The 22744-nt window shown below is 43.7% G+C and overlaps 1 protein-coding gene across 5 annotated transcripts in view; it reads left to right on the top strand.

Moving 5' to 3' along the window:
• Window positions 1-22744, top strand: part of PRKAR2B (protein kinase cAMP-dependent type II regulatory subunit beta) — a 151103-nt gene that overhangs the window by 86030 nt on the left and 42329 nt on the right. The window contains exon 1 of one of the 5 annotated variants that reach the window (XM_006120386.4): window positions 8538-8700. The exons of the other annotated variants lie outside the window; for them this stretch is intronic. Within the exon in view, the coding sequence (XP_006120448.2) occupies window positions 8589-8700 (112 nt within the window). The 5' untranslated portion in view covers window positions 8538-8588. Of the gene's footprint in view, window positions 1-8537; window positions 8701-22744 lie in introns of those variants that run through there. 5 annotated transcript variants of the gene reach the window in all.

Genomic DNA, 22744 nt, shown 5'->3' on the forward strand with positions numbered 1-22744 from the left:
TCTCTAGACACCAGTTGTTGAGGACCTCTGGCATCATCCAAAGGGACAGAGGGTGACAGTCTTCTTCATTGATTCTGTCCAAATCCCCTGATCCATTTGAGGATCAGGAAGTGAGACTAGACAAGGAGGTTACTCCGATAACCAACATCTTTGTCTTCTCCTTATGAGCTTTTATGTCTCCCTCACCAACCCTGGAAGATGACTTCAACAGTTTCAACTCTTATTAAGAGAATAGCAAATTCACTACAAATTCTGCCTGAAGAAGTAAAGGAGTAACAGCGCAAAGTGCTGGATATCTCATATCCCTCAATATCAGCTCACATTGCACCCCCCTGTCAATGATGCCTTATTTGACCCAACAAAACCTCTATCTTTCCTCTGAAGCAGGGGTGGAGAACTTCAGGCCTGCAGGCTGAATCTGGCTCGCCAAACAGTTTAATCTGGTCCCGGGGGGGAGGTCCAACAGCAGTGAAATGCTGCGGCGAGTACTAGAGACTGCTTTAAAAACGTCCCAAACCTCCCCTGCAGTGTGGGTATTCCTCTCCTGCATGCAGGAGTCCTGGCTGGAGGGGAAGCTCTACCTGCTGGAGCTCCTGACTAAACAGGAGCTCACTCCCATCCCATCAGGCAACTGGAACTGTTAAGGAGGCATGCAAGAAGGGGAAAGGAAAGGGGAGGGGGAAATCCATTTCTGGAATGAATCCCTGGAGTGGGAGGGAAGGCAAGCCCCTGAGCCCTCTTCCCTGCATGGGAGAGGCCACAGCGGGGCCAGCTTCTGCCACCCACCCTCAGTCTCTTCTCTGCATAGGGTGGCCACACGCTCCACAGTGCCCCCTTAACAGTTAAGGAGACATTGGGGAAAGGGGGCAATCCCTTGCAGGAGTGGGAGGAAAGGGAAACCCCCACCCCTTCCCTGCATGGGGTGCCTTTAGAGAGGAAGGGGTGGCCACTGTTGGGCAAGCCCTAGAACCCCTTCCCAGTGTGGGGAGCTGGGAAAAGGGAGGAAGGAGTGGCCACAGCTGGGTAAGGAAAAGGAAACTCAGCCATCACACTAAAATTCTAAATAAAAAAGATAAAGAACATCACACCACATTCAAGGGGGTGTGTCTGTGCTTTTTTTTCTTTTTGCTTCTTACTTTTGTGTGGCCCTGGCTGATATCTCTGTAGCTGTGGCCCTAAAAAGGTTCCCCACCCCTGCCCTAACGACATGGACATCTAGTTTTCTCATCGATTTTCAAATTCTCTTGATGTTGATACTATAAATGAACATGGCAAATGGCACCACACTAAATGAACACCTTATGAGAAGTACTGGAAATAACTAGATTTATCTGGACAAAAAATCATATTCATTAGTGACCCTACAACATAGGAAGGCTAATTATCAAATCCTTATGGCAAAATACAATCAAACTAAGGCTATGTCTACACAGCTTCCTCTTCTGCAAAAGCCTATGCAAATGAAGCGCAGATTAGCATACTGCTGCACTTCAGTTGCATAATTAATTAGGAGTCATTTTTGCGCAAGAGGTTTTTGCGCAGAAAGGCGCCATCTACACAGCAACGTTTTGCGCAAAAACCTCTTCTTGTGCAAGAGCCATTCTTCCTCATTTTTTCAGAGCTATAAATCCTTCGGCTAAGTTTGTCTTCTTTCATAGCATTTCTGCATGATAGAAAGTTGTTTTATTCTTTTCTCTCATTGTGTTGGAATGACTTTAGATGTGTTGACTAGATGTACAAAATAGGTTTTTTTTGCTTCAATAATATGTATGGTTTACTGATGAACACATAAATGGCTGCAACTATTGGATGGAATTGACTATATGATCTGGAAGTTTTAAAAACTTCCTTTTTTGGCAGTTTTGCTGAATTACATTTCTCTTATGTAACATACAGAATCACTGTTAAGACATTAACCCTGTTGCATGACAAAGTTGTGATAGTGAATCTTTTATCCTGAACTTTTCCAGCAAGAAAGTGCAGAAAGTACGAGGGATCTTTTTATTCTCAGATATGTTTATCTTTTTATTTTAATCAGTTTTGATGTACAGCCAGTCCCCGAGTTGCGAATGGTCGACTTACAACCATTCGCAGTTACGACCAAAGCTGTCGTAAATGGTGGACCCCGACTTACGAACATGATCTGCGCTTACGAACAGCATGATCGCGTGTAACTCAATAGGGTAAGACTTATTACAATCACTTGGTTCGTAACTGGTTCGTAAGTCGGGAAGAGGCTGTAATTGAAATATAGTTTCCTTTTACAGTTTGGCAAGTTGCCTGAAGAAGAGTACACTTCTGAGAGAATGAAAAATAATTTTATACGAGTGGTTGTATTTTATATGGCATTTATATTTGGATTAATTTCTGTTCACAATATTCCAGTCATGATATTGTGTTCATACCAGAAGCGTTTTATTTTTTCACAGTCTTTACGTTTAACACATTTAGCTGTTAAATGTAAATCTATCACCAAGTACATCCATCATTGATTACAACCTAGCTCATTCAGCTGGATCATTTTTGTTACCATCCATCATTGTGCTGCAATATTGGTAATTTTTTACAATGAACAATTATGCAATCATTAAATTTGAAATTTCCACAACTACATTTGGAACTGAAGACAAATTAAAAGCAAGCAGTACTTCAGCACTAAATTTTGAATTGTGAGATATGCCTGGAGGAAGACATTTCCCTTGGAATTCTTTCAAGCAGCTCTTGGAACCTTAAATATCCCTGGGTATGTCTACACTACAACGTTAATTCGAACTAACTTTTAGTTCGAATTAGTTAATTCGAACTAAGCTAATTCGAACTAACGGCTCCAGACTTAAAAACTAGTTCGAATTAGCGTTTTGCTAATTCGAACAAGCATGTCCACATTAAGTGGACCCTGAACCGGGGTTAAGGATGGCCGGAAGCAGTGCCGGCAGGGCATCAGAGGAGAACTTAGAGCGTGGAGATGCTGCCTCAGGCTAGCCAAGGGCTGTGCTTAAAGGGTCCCGACCCCCACCCCGGACAGACAGTTCTCAGGAGTGCCCCGCTTGCAAAGCAGTCCTGGCTTGGAGTGCCCTGAGTGCCCACACTGGGCACATCACACCACTCGGCCATCAGCCCGGCTGCACTTGCCGCAGGCTGCCATCTGGGGAGAGTGGGCAATTGGGGGCTGCAGGAGAGCTTCCACCCCCAGAAGCCCGCAGAGTCAGCCCAGTCCTCCCCATCGGGGGTTCGTACCCCATTCCTCCCTCACCTCCTTCCACTTACCCTTCCCTAGCCCCTCTTCTTGATGTACAAAATAAAGATAACGTGTCTTCCAAAATGGAATCTGTCTTTATTGAACAAAACTGGGGGAGACTGGGAAAAGGAGGTGGGAGAGGGGAAGAGAGAGGCTGGGAAAGGGGAGGGCAACTAAAATGATCAGGGGTTGGGAACAGGTCCCATATGAAGAGAGGCTAAAGAGACTGGGACTTTTCAGCTTAGAAAAGAGGAGACGGAGTGGGGACAGGATAGAGGTCTCTAAAAGCAGGAGTGGGGTGGAGAGGGTGCATACAGAAAAGTTCTTCATTTGTTCCCATAAAGAAGGACTAGAGGACACCAAAGGAAAGGAATGGGTAGCAGGCTTCAAACTAGTAACAGAAAGTTGTTCTTCACAAAGCAAAGAGTCAACCTGTGGAACTCCTTGCTACAGGAGGCTGTGAAGGCTAGAACTGGAACAGAGTTTAAAGGGAAGTGAGATCAAGTCATGGAGGCTGGGTCCATGGAGTGGTATTAGCCAGGGGGTAGGAGTGGTGTCCCTGCCCAAGGTGTGTGGAATGCTGGAGAGGGATGGCACGAGACAAATGGCTTGGTCACTGTCTTCGGTCCATCCCCTCCAGGGTCCCTAGGGTTGGCCGCTGTCAGCAGACAGGCTACTCGGCTAGATGGACCTTTGGTCTGACCCAGGACGGCCATTGTAAGCTCAGGGCTCAGGGTCGGGGGTCTCATTGGACCCTCTTGATTCTCTTGCACACCTGCTCCTGGGTGGCCAGGCTAGCAGCTCTCCTGCCCTAGACGGCCACTTTCCTGTGCCTAGTGCAGAGATCGTGGACGAGGTCCACGATGTCCGCACTAGCCCAGGCGGGTGCCCGCCTCTTGCGGTCCCGGGCAAGCTCCCGGGAGCCGCCAGCCTGGTCCTGGGAAGAGAGGGAGGGCTGGGGGGCATCGGGTGGGTGGCTCAATCCGTGCCAGGTGCAGGGTCTGCTGGCTGGGTGCTGGCAGGCTTGCACCTGGCATGGGCACCGTAGCCAGCCCGTGCCCCTTTCAGGAGTCCGGGGCCGGGAGGGGGGCAGAAGAGTTTCCCTGGTGCTGGCCAGAGTAGCCACCAGGGAAACCTGGGGAGGGCTAGCCTCCCACTAGTTCGAATTAAGGGGCTACACACCCCTTAATTCGAACTAGCTAGTTCGAACTAGGCTTAATCCTCGTAAAATGAGGTTTTCCTAGTTCGAACTAAGCGCTCCGTTAGTTTGAATTAAATTCGAACTAACGGAGCGCTAGTGTAGCGCCTATGAAAGTTAGTTTGAACTAAAGTCCGTTAGTTCGAACTGACTTTGTAGTGTAGACATACCCCCTCTTATTTTGTCTTTGTTCCTGTCCTTAAGAACCTCCAACTCTGCATAAGAATGCTGGATGTGAATCTATCAGGTCCTCAGTTGTGTTCCATTAGTTGTGCTAAAGAACACATTAGGATATTCCCTCTCTCAGACAAAAGGGAAAAACTCTAAGGCTGTGTCTACATTGGCACCCTTTTCCGGAAAAGGGATGCTAATGAGACACTTCGGAATTGCAAATACCGCGGGGGATTTAAATATCCCCCGCGGCATTTGCATGAACATGGCTGCCACTTTTTTCCAGCTCGGGGTTTTGCCGGAGAAAAGCGCCAGTCTAGACGGGATCTTGCGGAAAATAAGCCCTTTTCCGCAAGATCCCGTCTAGATTGGCGCTTTTCTCCGACAAAACCCTGAGCTGAAAAAAAGCGGCAGCCATGTTCATGCAAATGCCGCGGGGGATATTTAAATCCCCCGCGGCATTTGCAATTCCGAAGTGTCTCATTAGCATCCCTTTTCCGGAAAAGGGTGCCAATGTAGACACAGCCTAAGGGTACATCTATGCAGCAGTGTTATTTCAGAATAACTGATGCTTCATTTGCAATTTCGGTCACCCTCATTAGCCTCCCTAGTTCGAATTCCATGCCCTAGGTCCAACTCCTCTGAAACTTTTGCCTCTCACATTCATTTGCCTCCCCGTACTGTCAGATGGTTTCATTGTTTTGTTGGAATGTGGCTGTCCTGGAAGGTCATGTTTATGGGAGAGAGAAGCAATCCCTTAAATAGTAATAGACAATTTCCTGGAGGTCTTGAATATCGGGTAGAGACCATGAATTGACTTTGTATTCAATGGGAATCGAGTGTTGAGAGTGGAGCACTGCAGTGATTTATTTCAGGAGACTTGTGTTGCTAAGCAGAAAAGTTTTTGTGTTTTGCGCCTGTTTGATCTTTTCTGGCGTCATTATTAGTTGGGAGTGGCAATAATTACACATGAAAGGTAGGAATGTAAGCAAGGAGTTGAGTACTTGACTACTCGCTTGCCCCCTTTCCCGCTGCTTCTGTACCAGAGGCAGTAGCAGCAGCGAGGAGGGACAGGCAGCACTTCAGACAGAGTTGGAGGCAACCGGCTTTTAAGCCAGCTCTCCCCAGCACCATCTCTGCAGTGCTGCCTCCCCCTCTGCCCCTGCTGCTTCTCTCAGGGTGGGGGGGGGGCTGTTAGGGGAGGCTTCTGTCTGGGACTGCTGTGGCTCTGCATTTTAAATGTAGTAAGAGCCAGACAGCTCCTACTACATTTAAAAGGCAGAGGCACAGCAGTCCGGGACCTGGTGTGATCCGGGACTCCTCAGTCCCAGCCCACACCAGGTCCCGGACATACCCCTTCTGCAGCTCTGCCTTTTAAATGTAGTAAGAGCCTGACAGCTCTTACTACATTTAAAATGCAGAGCTTCAGCAGTCCTGGAGTTGGCACGAGCCGGGACTGCTCTTTCCCAGCTCTCACCGGCTCCAGGACCTACCCCACCCTCCCATGGCTCTGCAGAATACCTCCCCTTATTGACTAATCGTGTAGTCGACAAAATTTTATTGACTACATGATTAGCCAAATACCCGCTCCTTAACATCCTTAATGCAAGGATCACAATCACGGTTTTTGCTTGACAGGAGATGGTGCACTCTCTTTAGTCAGTTTCAGATGGAAGTGGGTATTATTTTCACATCCTCTGCTAGGCACCCAGTAGCACTGGAAAGTCCAAAAGGACCACAAGTCTGCAGACAGTCTTCACAACTTGAGATTATATGCCCTCAGTAATAAATGTTCTTCAAAGCACTCCCCTTTTCCTACTGACATAATGTCAGCCTTTCCTGAGTTAATCTTTAGCGAGGTTCTTTTCAACCACATGGTGATTTTGCATAGACAAAGAGAGCTAGAGACCGGTGCTATTTAAGACTGATGAAAAAGAGCCATGGAACTGTATGGTACTTGTATATTGCTAGTATTTCATCTGGTGTTGCCTTAGCAGCCTCATGCTTACAACTTCATGTAAATTCTAGAAAATATGGGAGAGGAATATTCAGCACTGTGGCACTCCACAAGATTTGGAGGTGGAGAAACCATTTCCCATAGTATCCCTCAAGCTTTGTTCTGAAAGGAAGAGCTATCACCAGTTCAGGACATATCTCCTGTAGCCTCCTGGAGGCAGGACAAGAGTGTTTAATGATCAATGATATCAAAAGTAGAGTAGAGATGGTGGGTTGAGCATGGCTTTACATACTTTTAGATGAATAGGAGGTAATTCATCAGAGCAATGAGTATTCTATCTATATTGTGCTCTGTGCCGAACACTTACTGAGGGGAATTTATTCAGATACTGGCAGTTTAAAGATGGGTTTTCAAGTCTTCATTTTTCTCATTTCTTGATTAACTTACTTTTAAAAAGGGTAGTTAGACATTGGGTAGCGTCTATATAAGTCTCTAGTATTGAGTGATGGTTGCTTGCATATTGTGGTCCTTTAAAGAAAAGAGGATAATTTCTCTTATAGGGATCCTAGGATTTCTCTGCTTTCTTGCACTCTCTGAGATCTGGTATCAAATTCATATATGGATGTCCTGAATGATGTGTTTCCATGACTATTTAGTGAATAAACCATATTCTTGTAAGGATGGCAATTTGTTTCTGGTCTAGCTCCTGGCTTGTTGGTGGCTTTAAAGGCCATTCCAGATGTGAATAAGTATGTCCTATGTTTGGAGGCATTGAATACTTCTAGAGGATCATTGCCTGGTGTGGTAGATTAGCCAGTTAGTTTATCCAAATTCCATTTAGTTTATAATAAGAGTTACTTATATTTGTATACTATCATACATATTACCAATATCAATCCATCTATCAGTCCCTTCCTCCCTCCCTTCTTTCTTCCTTCCTTCTCTCGCTCTCTCTTATCTATCTTTTATAGATTTGTGTGTCTCTCTGTGCATGTCTGAGAGTCCATTTGTTCAAGAATTCCTCCTAAACCAGGGGACCAGGGGTGGCAAACCAGTTCGAGACGAAGAGCCAAAATAACGGTGGATAGAGTTTGAAGAGCCATGTATTATATATTTTATATATAGATCTATACAAAGGAAGATAGATATAGTACACAAAATGTAGTGATAAAAATAACATTACAAGACATTTCAAACGAAAAACAATCAAAAAGTCTCTAGTCACTTAAAAAATTCATGGTCAGTCCATAGAACTTCAGAGAACTTGAGAAGGAACAAACATCAAATTATAAAAAAAAAAATCTTTAAAAATACAGTAATATTCTCACACTAAAAAAAAAAAAAAAGCACCCGCACCATGTATTTTAAATTTAACACTACTGCCCTATTATGTCCCGTGAGCTGAGAAGTAAATTAGCACAATTTGAAGTGCCTGTTTCACTCCAGCTTGTTGATTTCTGGTATGGTTTCCTCATTTCTTTTTACTTATGAAGATTATAGCTTTTTTATAGTTCTAAAAATTAAGGTCTTTCCCAGACTGCAAATATGAGGGGTTCAAAAACAGTAAGGGAGAGATTCATATCTCAGAATAATTGCTTCAGCCTGGCAAACAATAGCCTTTGAATTTTCTTTAAAGAAACACAGTGTAAATTGGGTACATGCTGATTCTTTTTTTGCCCGGGAATTTAAATATGACATCTGTGTTGGCTGCCTTATTCTGCATCCATGAAGACTGAGTTTAAGGTGCTTCAGTCCTCCCCTCCCACAGAGACAGGCACCTCCAGCCCCCCTGTTCCAACCCAATCCCCTTCCTCTCCCCCAGAGCCAGGCAGTCCCAGCCCCCCTCCTCCGCCCCCCCCCCCCCCCGCTCCAACACAATCACCCTCCCCTCCCCCAGAGCCAGGCACCTCCCTGGCTCTAACCTAGTGTCTGGGTCCAGGAGCTGCTGCTGCTGCCACGTGCTTGTCCCTCCAGGTGCTGGGCATGTGCGCAGAGAGGCCAGCCGTGAGCAGGCGTTGGGGTGCATGCGCAGAGTGGCTGGCTGTGAGAAGTCTGGGCGTGCGGCTCAGAAGCAGCAGGAACCGCATTTCCTTAATGCAGCTCGAGAGCCGTGGATTGGCCACCCCGTCCTAAATGGTAAGAGCTAAGATCACCAAATTTGGTATGCAACTTCCTCTTACCCTAACTTAAAGCAAGGCCAGGGATTGGTTGTGCCAAGAAAACAGGACGTGCTGGGTTTGGAACTATTTCCATAACATGGAAGAGAGGAAGGATGTGATACTGAAGAATGGCCACTGGGGGGCAGCGAGCCCACAGGGGAGAGTTGTACTGCAGAGAGACCACTGGGGGCAGCTTCACCACCAAGAGAGTGGCCAGCACACCGGGTAAGTAGCCCCTTTCCCTGGTTCTCCCTGCCTGGGACTTTCTAGACCCCACCCAGGAGCCCCTCTCCCCCCAAGAGAGGTTCGTGGCCCATACTGCAGGCAGCATGGGGTTCAATGCAAGCCAGGGAAGCCTTTGGAGCCCTGCTCTCCCTGCAGATAGCCCGCAGGCCTCAGGGAGCATGGGCTGCTGGAGGCTGGGGTCTGCCCCCAGAGCCACACTCAGGATGTTAAGTATCGTGTAATTGACTAATTGAATAGTCGATGCATTTTTGCATCGACTATTTGATTAGTTGATAGGGCAGCTGCAGTGTTTCAAAGCGGCAGTGCCGCACAAAGCCCAGGGTCAACTGGGGAGTCCTCAGCTGATCCCAAGCTCCACGTGGCACTGCCGCTTTGAAGTATCCCCCTCATTTCCCACCTCTTGCTGCCTCTATCTGATAGAGGAAGCAAAGGGGGGGGAGCGACTAGTCGACTATCATGTTGCCTATCCAATAAGCATTTGTTAACATCCCTAAGCCTCACCCAACCCCTTGGATCAGCTACAGGCCATGGGAGGTACTGGAGGCTGGGGGGGGGGGGTACACACAAAAACCCATTACTTCGCTTAAAGACTCAAAACAGTGCTAGGTACATCTGCTAGTTATTTCATTATGTTAGTTTATATTTCGATTATGGATGAGTAAAATAACAGATATTAGCTAACAATTGTGCTTTTCCTTAGTTATCAAATTCCTTTAGTTAAAAATAAAATAAACCATGCTAGCAAAAATGTAAATGGGTTTTCTGGAAACGTGAAGGAAGCAGATGTTGAATATCAACTTTTCCAAATGTCTGTTGGAAATGTGTTTCTCAAAGTGAATTTTGGCTACATGTCCTTAATTGCTTCTTTAGTTGGAACTTATTTACAGAATTTATGGTCCTCAAATCTTCAACACTGAAGACTACTCAAAGGTTTTCCAATGTGTCTGTTCAATGTAGGTGTTCAAAATCAATATGCTAAAATGTTAATGATACTCTCAACAAATGTGGAAACGGATAAAAATTCTTCTTCCCCTTCCATGTCTCTATTTTAATGAATGCTAATTTTCTGTATCTTTATGGCATCTTATGGAGCCACATTATTACATTTTTTGCCACTGCACTTATACTAGATGTGCAGCAATTCTCAAAAAAGGGCAATATGCCTTCTTAATATATCACTTATTTAATATGTATTTAGATGAGGTATGAGGTGGGGCTATTAAGTGGTTCCAGAAGCTTGTAAGTCAGGTGAAACAACAGTACCACAATTAAAGTGTAATTTTTTGCACAGTTCCACACACACTCTAATCCTTTTCTGAAGTGATGGACACTTGATAGCTTTATATCATACCTCATTGTTAAAAAAGACATAAAAAGCTTTCAAATGATGTATGAGGTGCATGCTTATAGAGACATATTATTGACCAAATAACATCTTTCTCTCTGTCCTTGTTACTCATTTTCAAGATTACTGAGTTTCAATGTTGGGACGCTCTTTCAGGGATGGTGATCACCCTATCATTTTGCATGTTGCTTAGTTCTAGCTAAATAGGAATGGTATTGTGACATAAAACTGGCTCAAAACTAGGGTTGCCAGGTGTCCAGTTTTGAACCGGACACTTGCGTATTTGAACTTTCTGTTTGGGAAACAAATTGAGAAAATAATTGAGAAAATACAAATGTCCAGTATTTTCTAAATAAGATGTAATGTAGATTGTGATGTAATGTCAAGTGTCCGGTATTTTTGTTGAAACTATCTGGCAACCCTACTCAAAACCCCTGCTCTGAATAATAGTTCCCATCCTCCCACATGAGTAAAACATGGATGACGCTGTCTGCAGTCTATCCGTGTTGATGCTCAATTGGGCAGAGAAATGTTCATGGTGCAGTATGAGATATACAAGGGCCAAAAATACCAGAACAATGATAATAGTTAACAATTAAAGGTACAAAACATACAAAAATTGTCCTCTCTAAAAATGCCCACAATTTAATCAAGTTTTAAGTAAATTAAAGCAATGAATATTATAATGAAAAGTGCTAAGCAAATTTAATCATAGGCATTGCTAACAGAGACACCTATAATAAAATATAAACAACTATTCATTACAAGATTTCCTAAAAATGTATTCATTTTTTCAGCCTCTTCCTCTCCAAATAAGAGGTTCTAGTCCAGTGTTTCTTAAACTTTTAAAGACTGAGGAACCAAACAATAATTTTTTGTTATGGGGAACACGAAGGATTTTTTTTGTTGAGAAAAAAAAAGCCCCCAGGGAAAAGTTGTTGAGGGGGGGAAAAAAAAGGAGGCTTGTCCCTTTAAGGGCAGCCATTTTGAATTCTGTTCTCTCCGCGGCACACCTCCAACTACCTCGTGCATGTGCCACGGAACACACTTTAAGAAATGCTGTTCTAGTCTATTCTAAATAATTGCACACATTTTGTTCCTTTATTATTAATTAGTTTGTCATTGCATGGCTAGCTGCACCTTGCGTCCTTTCTGTAATTTGTGATTGCAGGCTCACAGGAGTTAGGCCCTTATTGGTCACAGAGTGGAATCAGACAAGACTTTCCCTCTTAGACTAGGGTTTGGGTTTGGTTCCTTTTATATACCAACTGCTTGTGTCTCTGAGACTCTGAGGGGATTTTGAAGCATCTACATTTCTTCTTTTGAGGAACCTGTAACCAATTATATAGTGACCAACAGCTTTCTTCAATAAGATGTATTTTACTTAGTAATCTGAACAAAGCATTAAGGAACAAATTATTTCAAAACAACGAATAGCCTACAGATGTCTGTCTTACATATTGTTCTCCCTTCCTACAATGGAAACCTAGATGCCTGTCTTTTTCAGACATTGCCAATGGATTCCTGTGTCTGGCTGTCTTTTTCAGTCTGCTTCTTCCCATACCTCTAAGAGAATGTGCTATAAATCCTTCACTTCTTTGTTTTGAATGCAGCTTACTGAAGTGTTGATGGGCTTTTGTACTTACCTGGTGAAAACATGTAATCAGGCTGGTAGGAGGTGGACATGTACTGATCTTCTGAGCCACATGCAATAATCTTGAAATGTTCAAAAGCCACAAGACACACAACCTGCTGCATGGGGCAGTGCTTTCTGGGACGCAGGGTTTCTGCCCTGTGAAGTGGTGCCTATCAGGGAGTTGGGCTTCTGCCTCAACACCTTCTATGAGGTTAAAGCCCTTAGTACCACTCTGCCCCAGAGTGACACCTCTAGCTCCCCTCCTCCAACCCATTTAGTAGGTAGAGAAGGGGAGGAGCTTGGGGGCTTTGAGAACTGCACTTTAACCATAAAAAAGTTGCTTGTGGATCATAAATTGGTTTGACCATGCTTTTTGTGTCTTAAGGATGTGAAGTTTCAACTGGTAAGCCTCACCCTTATTGAGCAGCTATTCCAGCGCATTTCTTGCCTACAGTGGGCCTGGGTGCCCAGCAAGCAAGGGCTGCTCTGACCGGAATGCTGGAGCAGCCCCTGCTTGAAGGATGTTCTGGGCTGTTGCAGGCAGGGGCTGCTCTGGCAGGACTGGAGCAGTCCCTGCCTGCAACAGGGGAGCGTTCCAACCCTTCTGGTTTTACAAACAAAAAGCAGTGATCTTTTAAAATCTAGATAAAGACATGACACGAGTAGAGGTGATAACAAGTACTGGTGGGATGAAGAGGAAGTAAGGATGGGTGCAACAGAAAACACATGATTGCTTTGGTTATTAACATGAATGTTATTTTTATTTCCTTTTTAAGATAACAATATTTACCATTTTCTTACTCTCTCCACTCCTGATATTCTTTTCAGTTGTGGATATTTCCTTGGCTAGTTCCCTCATGAGTCAATTTTGGGTGCCTAGCACCTCAAATATAAGATCATACTTATTAAGGTGCCTAAATATGAATTTAGGTACTGAATGTTACACACACAGGTTTGAAATTTTTTACCACAGTAATTTCGTAGAAAGTGGTTAGATGGTATATTTGGTCATTAAATATCATGGAAATTATCTAAATAGTCTGTTATGAATATTTACATTGTTCATTAAATCATCATTATGGCAAATACCAAAGAGACATGACCTACTTGTATATCAGGCAACACCTTGCTTCGTCTCTGAAAAGAGTATAAGGGGGCCTGGCTGCATATACAGTTTGGTTCATCACTGGCCATCTTACTGCTCCACCAAAGCTTTTGATGTTTATGTAATAATTCAGTAATACCAACTGTACATATTTTAGTACTTTGAATTATTCCAAACATTTTTATGGCAAATAGTATTACTCCTGGGGGAATTCTGTGTAAAAAAAAAAAAAATTAAAATTCTACATGTGACATTTAAAAATTCTGGATATTTTATTTGTCAAAATAACACATTAGAATCAGGACACTTTCAATTATTTTGGTAATTGATTTTAAAACACCTGTCAGCAACTATGTAACCATACAGATAACAAAAAAGATTCAAGAAGGGTTTTTGACATATAGATTCCTTGCTACGCATGTTAATACAAAATTCCGAGTAATAATTTATTTAAACTGCAATACAGAAACATATTTATGACATCTTTCAGATAGCGATGTAAAGAGCTAACTGCTTATCCAGTAAGCATCATGTTTGGGTCATGGGGGGCTGCTCCAGGCTGGCTGGGCCCACTGTGCTGTGGTGAGGATTCTGGTTAACCAGTTAAACTTAATGTTTAACTGGTTTAACTTTTGAAATGGGATGTTACATCCCTACTTTCAGAAGCAGTGTCAAGGCTTCAGGGGCATCAGGTGTAATGGAAGATCTGAGAGAGAGAAGTCATTGCTGGGAGGGAGCCTTGGTGTGAACTTGGGAGTGCTGTTGGATTAAATATGGAATGGGGATTTTTAGTTGGAAGGGATTGTTAGGGAGGCTTCCCCATATAGACCCTAGCTAGCCCTTAGCCCCTCTCATTCATTCATAGACATCAGTCCCATACCCATGTGTCCCTGCACCCCCCTATATACCTCTTATTCTCACATGTGGCCCTGAATCTCCATCTCTGACCCCCAGGAGTCCTATATACTCCACACTGTCCAACCCCCCCATATCCAATTCCTTCTGACGTGGCCCCACAAGCATGAGGGTGGCAGCCTCTTTCTCTTCCCTATCCCCAGCTGAGCTGTTGTTGCCTGGATGTGGCTGCTCTGTTTTAACACCACTGCAGCCCCAGGTGTCTAAGAAACGTAACTGTACCACATTCTAGCAGAATGTATTTTCTGCAGGGAAAAATATTCTGTGTGGTACATGAATTCTGCAGGTGCATAGTGGCACAGAAATTCCTCAGAAGTAATAGTATAAGTTACGAAGATTTTTTCCCAACTTTCCACAGAACACATTGTGGAGAAAATAAGATAATATTACTATTTACAAATGTAAAATATATTAAATGGTGCATACATAGTAACTGAGTAAGGATGTGAATGACTAATTGATTAGTCGACTATCTGATAAGCAAATGCTTATCGTAAGTTGACACACTAGTCGACTAGTCGCCTCCCCCCCTTGCTGCCTCTATCAGAAAGATTGGAATGCCAGATAATCAGATTTCTAAATTAGTCTGTCTCAGTTATAACGATGTTAAATTTAGATTAATCAGCTAATCAAATAGTCAATGCAATTTGCATTGACAATTAGGTTAGTTGATAATCGCGCCTCTGCCTTTGAAGTGTAGCAACAGCCCCAAGCTGTTTCAAAGTGGCAGCGCCATGTGGAGCCTGGGGCTAGACCCTGGGCTCCATGTGGCATTGCCACTTTGAAAAGCTGTGTGCAGCCCATGGCTAGCCGAGGACTCTCCCGCTGATCCCGGGCTCCATATGTGCTGCCTCTTTGAAATGCTGCAGGGAGCATGGGGCCAGCGGGGGACTGCTTGAGTCCCCCACTGGCCCCGTGCTCCCTGCAGCACTTTCGCCTTTGAAGTGTACACTTCAAAGGCAGAGGTGCGATTATCAACTAACATAATTGGCAATGCAAATTGCATCGACTATTTGATTAGCTGATTAATCTAAATTTAACATCGTTATAACTGAGACAGACTAATTTAGAAATCTGATTATCTGGCATTCCAATTTTTAATTTTTCAGTAATGTAATATTTGTAATTTCTGTTTAATACAATGTTTTAACAAAATTGGCTATCGTTCTGATTATTATGTAAATAAGTGGGGTTTAGTGTTATGAAAAAGGAAATTAGATTTAAAGGGGTGGCATCATATAAAAGCTAGATGTTATGATCACCTACAAAATAGGAATTTTGATTTAATACAAGTACTCTGAAAAGTTACTTGGAGTAAAAGTTATATCAACATTTATTCTCTCAATAGCTGCAAATTAAATTTAAATAAAAGATGATTTTTCTAACTGCAAATCCTGCATATTCAACTTAGGATCTGAAAAACATAGGGTATGTCTACACTACCCCGCTAGTTCGAACTAGCGGGGTAATGTAGGCATACCGCAATTGCAAATGAAGCCCGGGATTTGAATTTCCCGGGCTTCATTTGCATAAGCGGGGCGCCGCCATTTTTAAATCCCCGCTCGTTCGAACCCCGTGCCGCGCGGCTACACGTGGCACGAACTAGGTAATTTGAATTAGGCTTCCTAGTTCGAACTACCGTTACTCCTCGTGGAATGAGGAGTAACGGTAGTTCGAACTAGGAAGCCTAGTTCGAACTACCTAGTTCGTGCCGCGTGTAGTCGCGCGGCACGGGGTTCGAACGAGCGGGGATTTAAAAATGGCGGCACCCCGCTTATGCAAATGAAGCCCGGGAAATTCAAATCCCAGGCTTCATTTGCAATTGCGGTATGCCTACATTACCCCGCTAGTTCGAACTAGCGGGGTAGTGTAGACATACCCATACTGGTCTTCCTGGTTCTAAATTAACCAAAAAACAAAGATGTTACAGTTGATCTGTACTGTCCATGATATCCAAGGTAGAATTGAATCCAGCTTACTCTCTCATTCCTATCCTTAACAAAATACAGGACTATGTAGCACTTTAAAGACTAACAAGATGGTTTATTAGATGATGAGCTTTCGTGGGCCAGACCCACTTCCTCAGATCAAATAGAGGAAGAAAATAGTCACAACCATATATACCAAAGGATACAATTAAAAAAAATGAACACATATGAAAAGGACAAATCACATTTCAGAACAGAGGTGGGATTCAGGTGGGGGAGGGGGGGAAGGAAGGTGAATGCCTGTGAGTTAATGATATTAGAGGTGGGGAAGGGTAGATGTCTGTGAGTTAATAGTATTAGAAGTGATAATTGAGGAAGCTATCTTTGTAATGGGTAAGGTAGCTGGGGTCTTTGTTCAGCCCCCCGCGGAGAGTGTCGATTTTTAGCATGAATGCCAGTTCAGAGGATACCCTTTCAAGTGCAGATTTGAAAGTCTTCTGAAGTAGGATGCAGGTGATTAGGTCATTGAAACAGTGTCCTTTCTGGTTGAAATGGCAAGCAACTGTTTTTTCTTTGTGATCCTGTCTAATGTCTGTTTTGTGGGCATTGATTCTTTGGCGAAGTGTCTGAGACGTTTGTCCAATGTACATAGCAGACGGACACTTTCGGCACATGATAGCATAGATTATATTTCTGGAGGCGCAGGAATATGTATTCTTGATCTTATAACTCACTTGGTTAGGCCCAATAATGGTGCCAGCAGAGTGAATATGTGGACAAAGCTGGCAACGGGGTTTGTTGCAAGGGAAAGTACCAGGGTTGGTATCAGTGTGGTATGTCCTGTGGTTGTTGGTAAGAATCATCTTGAGGTTAGGTGGTTGTCTACAGGAGACTATGGGTCTGTCTCCCAGAGCTTCTTGGAGTTTAGTGTCCTGTTCCAATATAGGTTGTAATTTATTGATAATGTGTTGGACAGGTTTAAGTTGGGAGCTGTAGGTGATGACAAGTGGTGTTCTATTGTTGGTTTTCTTGGGTCTGTCTTGTAGTAGATGGTTTCTAGGTATTCATTTGGCTCTTTCAATTTGCTTTTTTATTTCTTCGGGTGGGTAGTTGAGGTTTATAAATGCTTGGTAGAGATCCTGAAGTTTCTGGTCTCTGTCAGTGGGATTAGAGCAGATGCGGTTGTATCGAAGGGCTTGGCTATAGATGATGGATCGTATGGTGTGTGCTGGATGGGAGCTGGAAGCATGTAGGTAACTGTATGAGTCAGTGGGTTTTCTGTAGAGGGTGGTGTCTAATTTTCCATTGTTGATTTGTACTGTGGTGTCCAGGAAATGGATCTCTTGTGTGGAATGGTCCAGGCTGAGGTTAATGGTGGGGTGTAGGTTGTTGAAATCTCTGTGGAATGTCTCCAGTGTTTCTTGGCCATGCGTCCAGATCATAAAGATGTCATCGATGTAGCGTAAGTAGAGAAGGGGTAAAAGGGGACGGGAGTTGAGGAAACGTTGTTCTAAGTCAGCCATAAAGATATTAGCATACTGTGGGGCCATGCGTGTACCCATGGCTGTGCCGCTGATCTGGAGGTATAAGTTGTTCTCAAACTGGAAATAATTGTGGGTGAGAACAAAGTTACATAGGTCTGCTATCAGGTTGGCAGTGGTGTCCTCTGGGATAGTGTTTCTAATAGCTTGTAATCCGTCTTCATGGGGGATGTTGGTGTATAGTGCTTCTACATCCATAGTGGCAAAGATGGTGTTATTGGGGAGGTTATCGATGTTTTGTAGTTTCCTTAAAAAGTCAGTAGTGTCTCGGAGATAGCTAGGGGTTTTGGTTGAGTAGGGTTTGAGGAGAGAGTCTACATAGCTGGATAAACCAGTAGTGAGTGTGCCAATACCAGAGATGATGGGGCGTCCAGGGTGTCCAGGTTTATGGATCTTGGGAAGCAGATAGAAAAATCCTGGTCGGGGGTCAGAAGGTGTTTCTGTGTGGATTTGTTCCCGAGTAGCTGTAGGGAGGCTTTTAAGGAGACAGATTAATTTCTTTTGGTATTCCGAGGTAGGATCAGAGGAGAGAGGTTTGTAAAATGTGGTGTTGGAGAGTTGTCTGGTTGCCTCTTGGTTATAGTCGGCCTTATTCATAGTGACCACAGCACCCCCTTTGTCAGCTGGTTTGATTATAATGTCCAGGTTGTTTTTGAGACTCTGGACGGTATGTTGTTCAGCGTGGCGGAGATTGTGTGTTGCTTGTTGTTGTTTGCGAATAATGTCAGTCTGTGCGTTGTTGCGGAAGCTTTGTATATAGAAATCCAGATTATAATTCCGGAATTACAGACTGGTAAATCTAACATCAGTACTGGGCAAATTAGTTGAAACTATAATAAAGAATAAAATAGACACATGGACAAATATAATTTGTTGGGGGAAAATCAACATGATTTCTGTAAAGGGAATTCATGCCTTACTAATCTGCTAGAGTTCTTTGAAGCGGTCAACACACATGTGGACAAGGAGGATCTAGTGGATATACAGGCAGTCCCTGAGTTACACGGATCAGACTTATGTCGGATCCGTACTTACGAACGGGGCTTTTCTCGCCCTGGAGGACGCGGGCGGCGGGACCGTCCAGACGCAGAGCAAAGCCGCGGAGGACCCAGGCGGGACCGCGGCGCGTCTGGGCGGTCCCACCGCCCGGGTCCTCCGCGGCTTTGCTCTGCGTCTTTCTGGTCTGCTGGGGGGGGGGCACCGCAGCGCATCTCGGTCCCGCTGCCCGCGTTTCCATGGTCTGCTGGGGGGGAGGCGCCCCCCCCAGTAGACCAGGCTTTTCTCGCGGACGCCTGTGGTAGAGCAGCTGGGGCGCTGACCAGAAGCTCTACCAGAAGCTCTGCCCCGGGCTTCCTGGAATCAGCCGCTGATCAGTTTCAGCAGCAGCTGACTTGGGGATACCTGGGGTAGAGCAGCTGGGGTGCTGCTGGGTTGGTCCAGTAGCACCTAGGAGCGGCGCTACTGGACCAACCCAGCAGCACCCCAGCTGCTCTGCCACAGGCATCCTGATTCAGTCGCTGCTGAAACTGACCAGCAGCGGCTGAATCAGGACGCCTGGGGCAGAACAGCTGGGGTGCTGCCGGGTCGGTCCAGTAGTGCCGAGGTGCGGCGCTGCGGGGACCTACCCAGCAGCGCCCAAGCTGCTCTTTCACAGGCGTCGAGATTCAGCTGCTGTTGAAACTGATCAGCTGCTGATTCCAGGAAGCCCGGGGCAGAGAAACTCTGCCTCGAGCTTCCTGTAGTCAGCCGCTGGTCAGTTTCAGCAGCGGCTGAATCTCTATGCCAGTTCCGACTTAAGTACAAATTCAACTTAAGTACAAACCTACAGTCCCTATCTTGTACGTAACCCGGGGACTGCCTGTAGTATACTTAGATTTCCAGAAAGCCTTTGACAAGTTCCTTCACCAAAGGCTCTTAAGTGTAAAGTAAGTTGTCATGCATTAAGAGGGAAGGTCCTTTTGTGAATTGATAACTGGTTAAAAGACAGGAAACAAAGGGTAGGAATAAATGGTCAGTTTTCTGAGTGGAGAGATGTAACTAGTGGGGTGCCCCAAGGGTCTGTCCTGGGACCCATCTTATTCAACTTACTTATAAATGATCTAGAGAAAAGAAGTAAACAGGGAGGTGGCAAAATTGTAGATGATACCAAACTGCTCAAGATAGTTAAGACCAAAGCAGACTGTGAAGAGCTTCAAAAAGATCTCACCAAACTAAGTGATGGGGCAACAAAATGGCAAATGAAATTTAATGTTAATAAATGTAAAGTAATGCACATTGGAAAAAATAATCACAACTATATACAGTATAATGAGCACTATTATGGCTACAACTACTCAAGAGAGAGCTCTTGGAGTCATTGTGGATAGTTCTCTGAAATCATCCACTTAGTGTGCAGCGGCAATCAAAAAAGCAAATAGAATGTTAGGAGTCATTAAAAAAGGGATAGAGAATAACCCAGAAAATATTTTATTGCCTTTATATAAAACCATAGCATGCCCACTTCTTGAATACTGCATACAGATGTGGTCACCTCATCTCAAAAAAGATATATTGGCATTGGAAAAGGTTCAGAAAAGGTCAACAAAAATTATTAGAGATTTGGCATGGGTCCCATATGTAAGAGAGATTAAAAAGACTTGGACTTTTCAGCTTAAAAAAGAAGAGAGTAAGGGGGGATATGATAGAGGTCTATAAAATCATGACTGTTGTGGAAAAAGTGATTAAGGAAAAGTTATTTACTTATTCTCACAATAAAAGAAGTAGGGGTCACCAAATAAAATTAATAGGCAGCAGGTTTAAAACAAACAACAGGAAGTTTTTCTTCACTCAGCGCACAGTCAAACTGTGGAACGCCTTTCCAGAGGATGCCGTGAAGGCTAGAGCATTAACAGGATTCAAAAAAGATCTAGATAGATTCATGGAGGTTAGGTCTATCAATGGCTACTAACCAGGATGGGTAGGAATGGTATCCCCAGCCTCTGTTTCTCTGGAGGCGGGTGACAGGGGAGGGATCGCGTGAGGATTACCTGTTGTGATCCTTCCCTCTGGGGCATCCAGTATTAGCCAATGTCGGCAGACAGGATACTGGGCTAGATGGACCTTTGGTCTGACCCAGTATGGCTGTTCTTATGTTCTTACATCTCGCTGGCCACACATCGAACCCTGGAGGGTCACCTGTGGCTTATGAGCCACAGGTTTCCCACCACTGGCTTATAACAATGTTGTGAATTGCTTAGACTGTCATAGAATGGGAAAAAAAGTCATGCATCTCAGCGTAAGAGTAAAGCCGTGAATATTGTTAAAGAGCACCTCTCTGCCTTCTAGTGAAGTACTTGTAACATATTATATGGCCACAAGGCTTCTCTGTTTTGGGAAGCTTCATCTGCACAAAAACTTCTATAGAGGATTATTTATATTAAAAAGAAGTTGAGAGGTTCTGCAGTAGGTCTGTCTAGAAAAGATCAAACTAACTGCATCTACTCTTTGTATCCTACAGTATGTTCTGCCTAGAAATTTCACTAGAAATGCTTTCAGTTTCCTTTTCTGTCTGATATAAGCACAATTTTCTTCCCCTGACTTGCTTCCCTGTCTGCTGACAAATTTTGGATTGACTCTATTCCCTCGCTTCCCGGGTTTTTATGGTATGCTTTATGATACTGGATATGCTGCTGAGGCCTGATCTACATTGCTACATAAGTCAATATAAGTTACATTGCTCTGAGTGTGATTTTATTCATATCAACTTAAAGTGGTGTCTACACTGTGCTATGTAGGTGGGAGACATTCTCCTGCTGACATAGCTTCTGCATGTTGGAGTTAATGGGAGAGTGTGACTTTTTGCATCTTCACCGGACCTGTTAAATCAACACTACTGCACCACTCGCAGTGGCGCTGATTTAGCATTCCAGTGTAGAGAAGTCCCTAGTATTCTCTGAACAGGCAACTAATAATACTGGAACATAATTCTGCAAGTATGAATTAAATTGTAATTTTGTTTGTCCTGTTGAGAGAGAGAAAGAGCAAAATATTTTTGACAGTAAATTGAACCAAAAGCACTTAGGGAGCCAATCTGTGGGAAAAGAAAGTGCCTGTTTGCTGTTCTTTCTGACCATAACTGCATTCCAAGGCTGCTGCACATGGTATCTATAAACACACTGTCTTGTGTGAAGAGTCTTGAATCACTTAGTGCTGTTATACCTGTACACCAGTAATCAGCTAGCTAGAGCCTTTTATATGATGTAATTGTTATATTACATACATGTTACATAGCACTTCTCAACCTTTATCTTAGGATACGTCTACACTAGCCTCCTAGATCGCTCAAGGGAGGCTAATAAGGGCGACTGGAATTGCAAATGAAGCCCGGGATTTAAATATCCCGCGCTTGATTTGCATGTTCCCGGCTGGTCGCCATTTTAGAAATTGACTAGCCCGAAGTAACTGCCGACGTCCACACGCGGCAGTGAAACGGGATTCCAATTTAAAGCCTCTAATTTGAATTAGCTGGTAAACCTCATCCAAATCAAGCGCGGGATATTTAAATCCCGGGCTTGATTTGCAATTCCAGTCGCCCTCATTAGCCTCCTTAGATCGATTTAGGGGGCTAGTGTAGACGTACCCTTATAGACAGACCTATGTCTTGACAGACATTTCATACAAGGAGCTGAGTAATTCCTTAAGTTATAGCTCTTCCATTGCATTAATGAGCTCCTGGAAATGTGAAATATGGTTTAATGATTACTGTTGCACTTTTAATTCCATGATGAAGACATGATTTTAAGAGACGTTCCTGTGTAATTAATATTGTTGTAGGTATTTTTCGTACCAAAATGCCTATAATCAGTAAATAAATTGTCTGTAGTACTGTTGGCTGCAACTAACTGCATACCTCTGACTAGGCTAAGGACAAAGTATGTAAGACATTTATTTGAGTGGGAGCGAGCTAGAAATTGTGTGTATGTAAATTTAAAAAAAAAATCCGATCTTGACAATGTGGAAGTTGGAAACTGATAATAAATATCGCAAGAATTAAATGTAAATATAAAGAAAGGATATTCCCTACTCTCAGTGCAGAGTAGAGAAATTTAGTACTTACCATTGATGAAAGCAGGTTGATTTTTTCTCTCTCCATGTGTTCAGTTACTGAATTGCTTCATTATATATACTTGGTCTCATTAAATATTTGGTTACTGAAGTCTTCTTAATTTTTCAGTCTAGCAAGGGGATGGGTAGCTGCCATAGAAATAGTATCTTTTTTATGTTCTGAGTATAAATGAGCAATATATTTATTTTTATTAGAACACTG

Source organism: Pelodiscus sinensis, chromosome 1 (assembly GCF_049634645.1).
Source record: "Pelodiscus sinensis isolate JC-2024 chromosome 1, ASM4963464v1, whole genome shotgun sequence".
Taxonomy (NCBI): Eukaryota; Metazoa; Chordata; order Testudines; family Trionychidae; genus Pelodiscus; species Pelodiscus sinensis.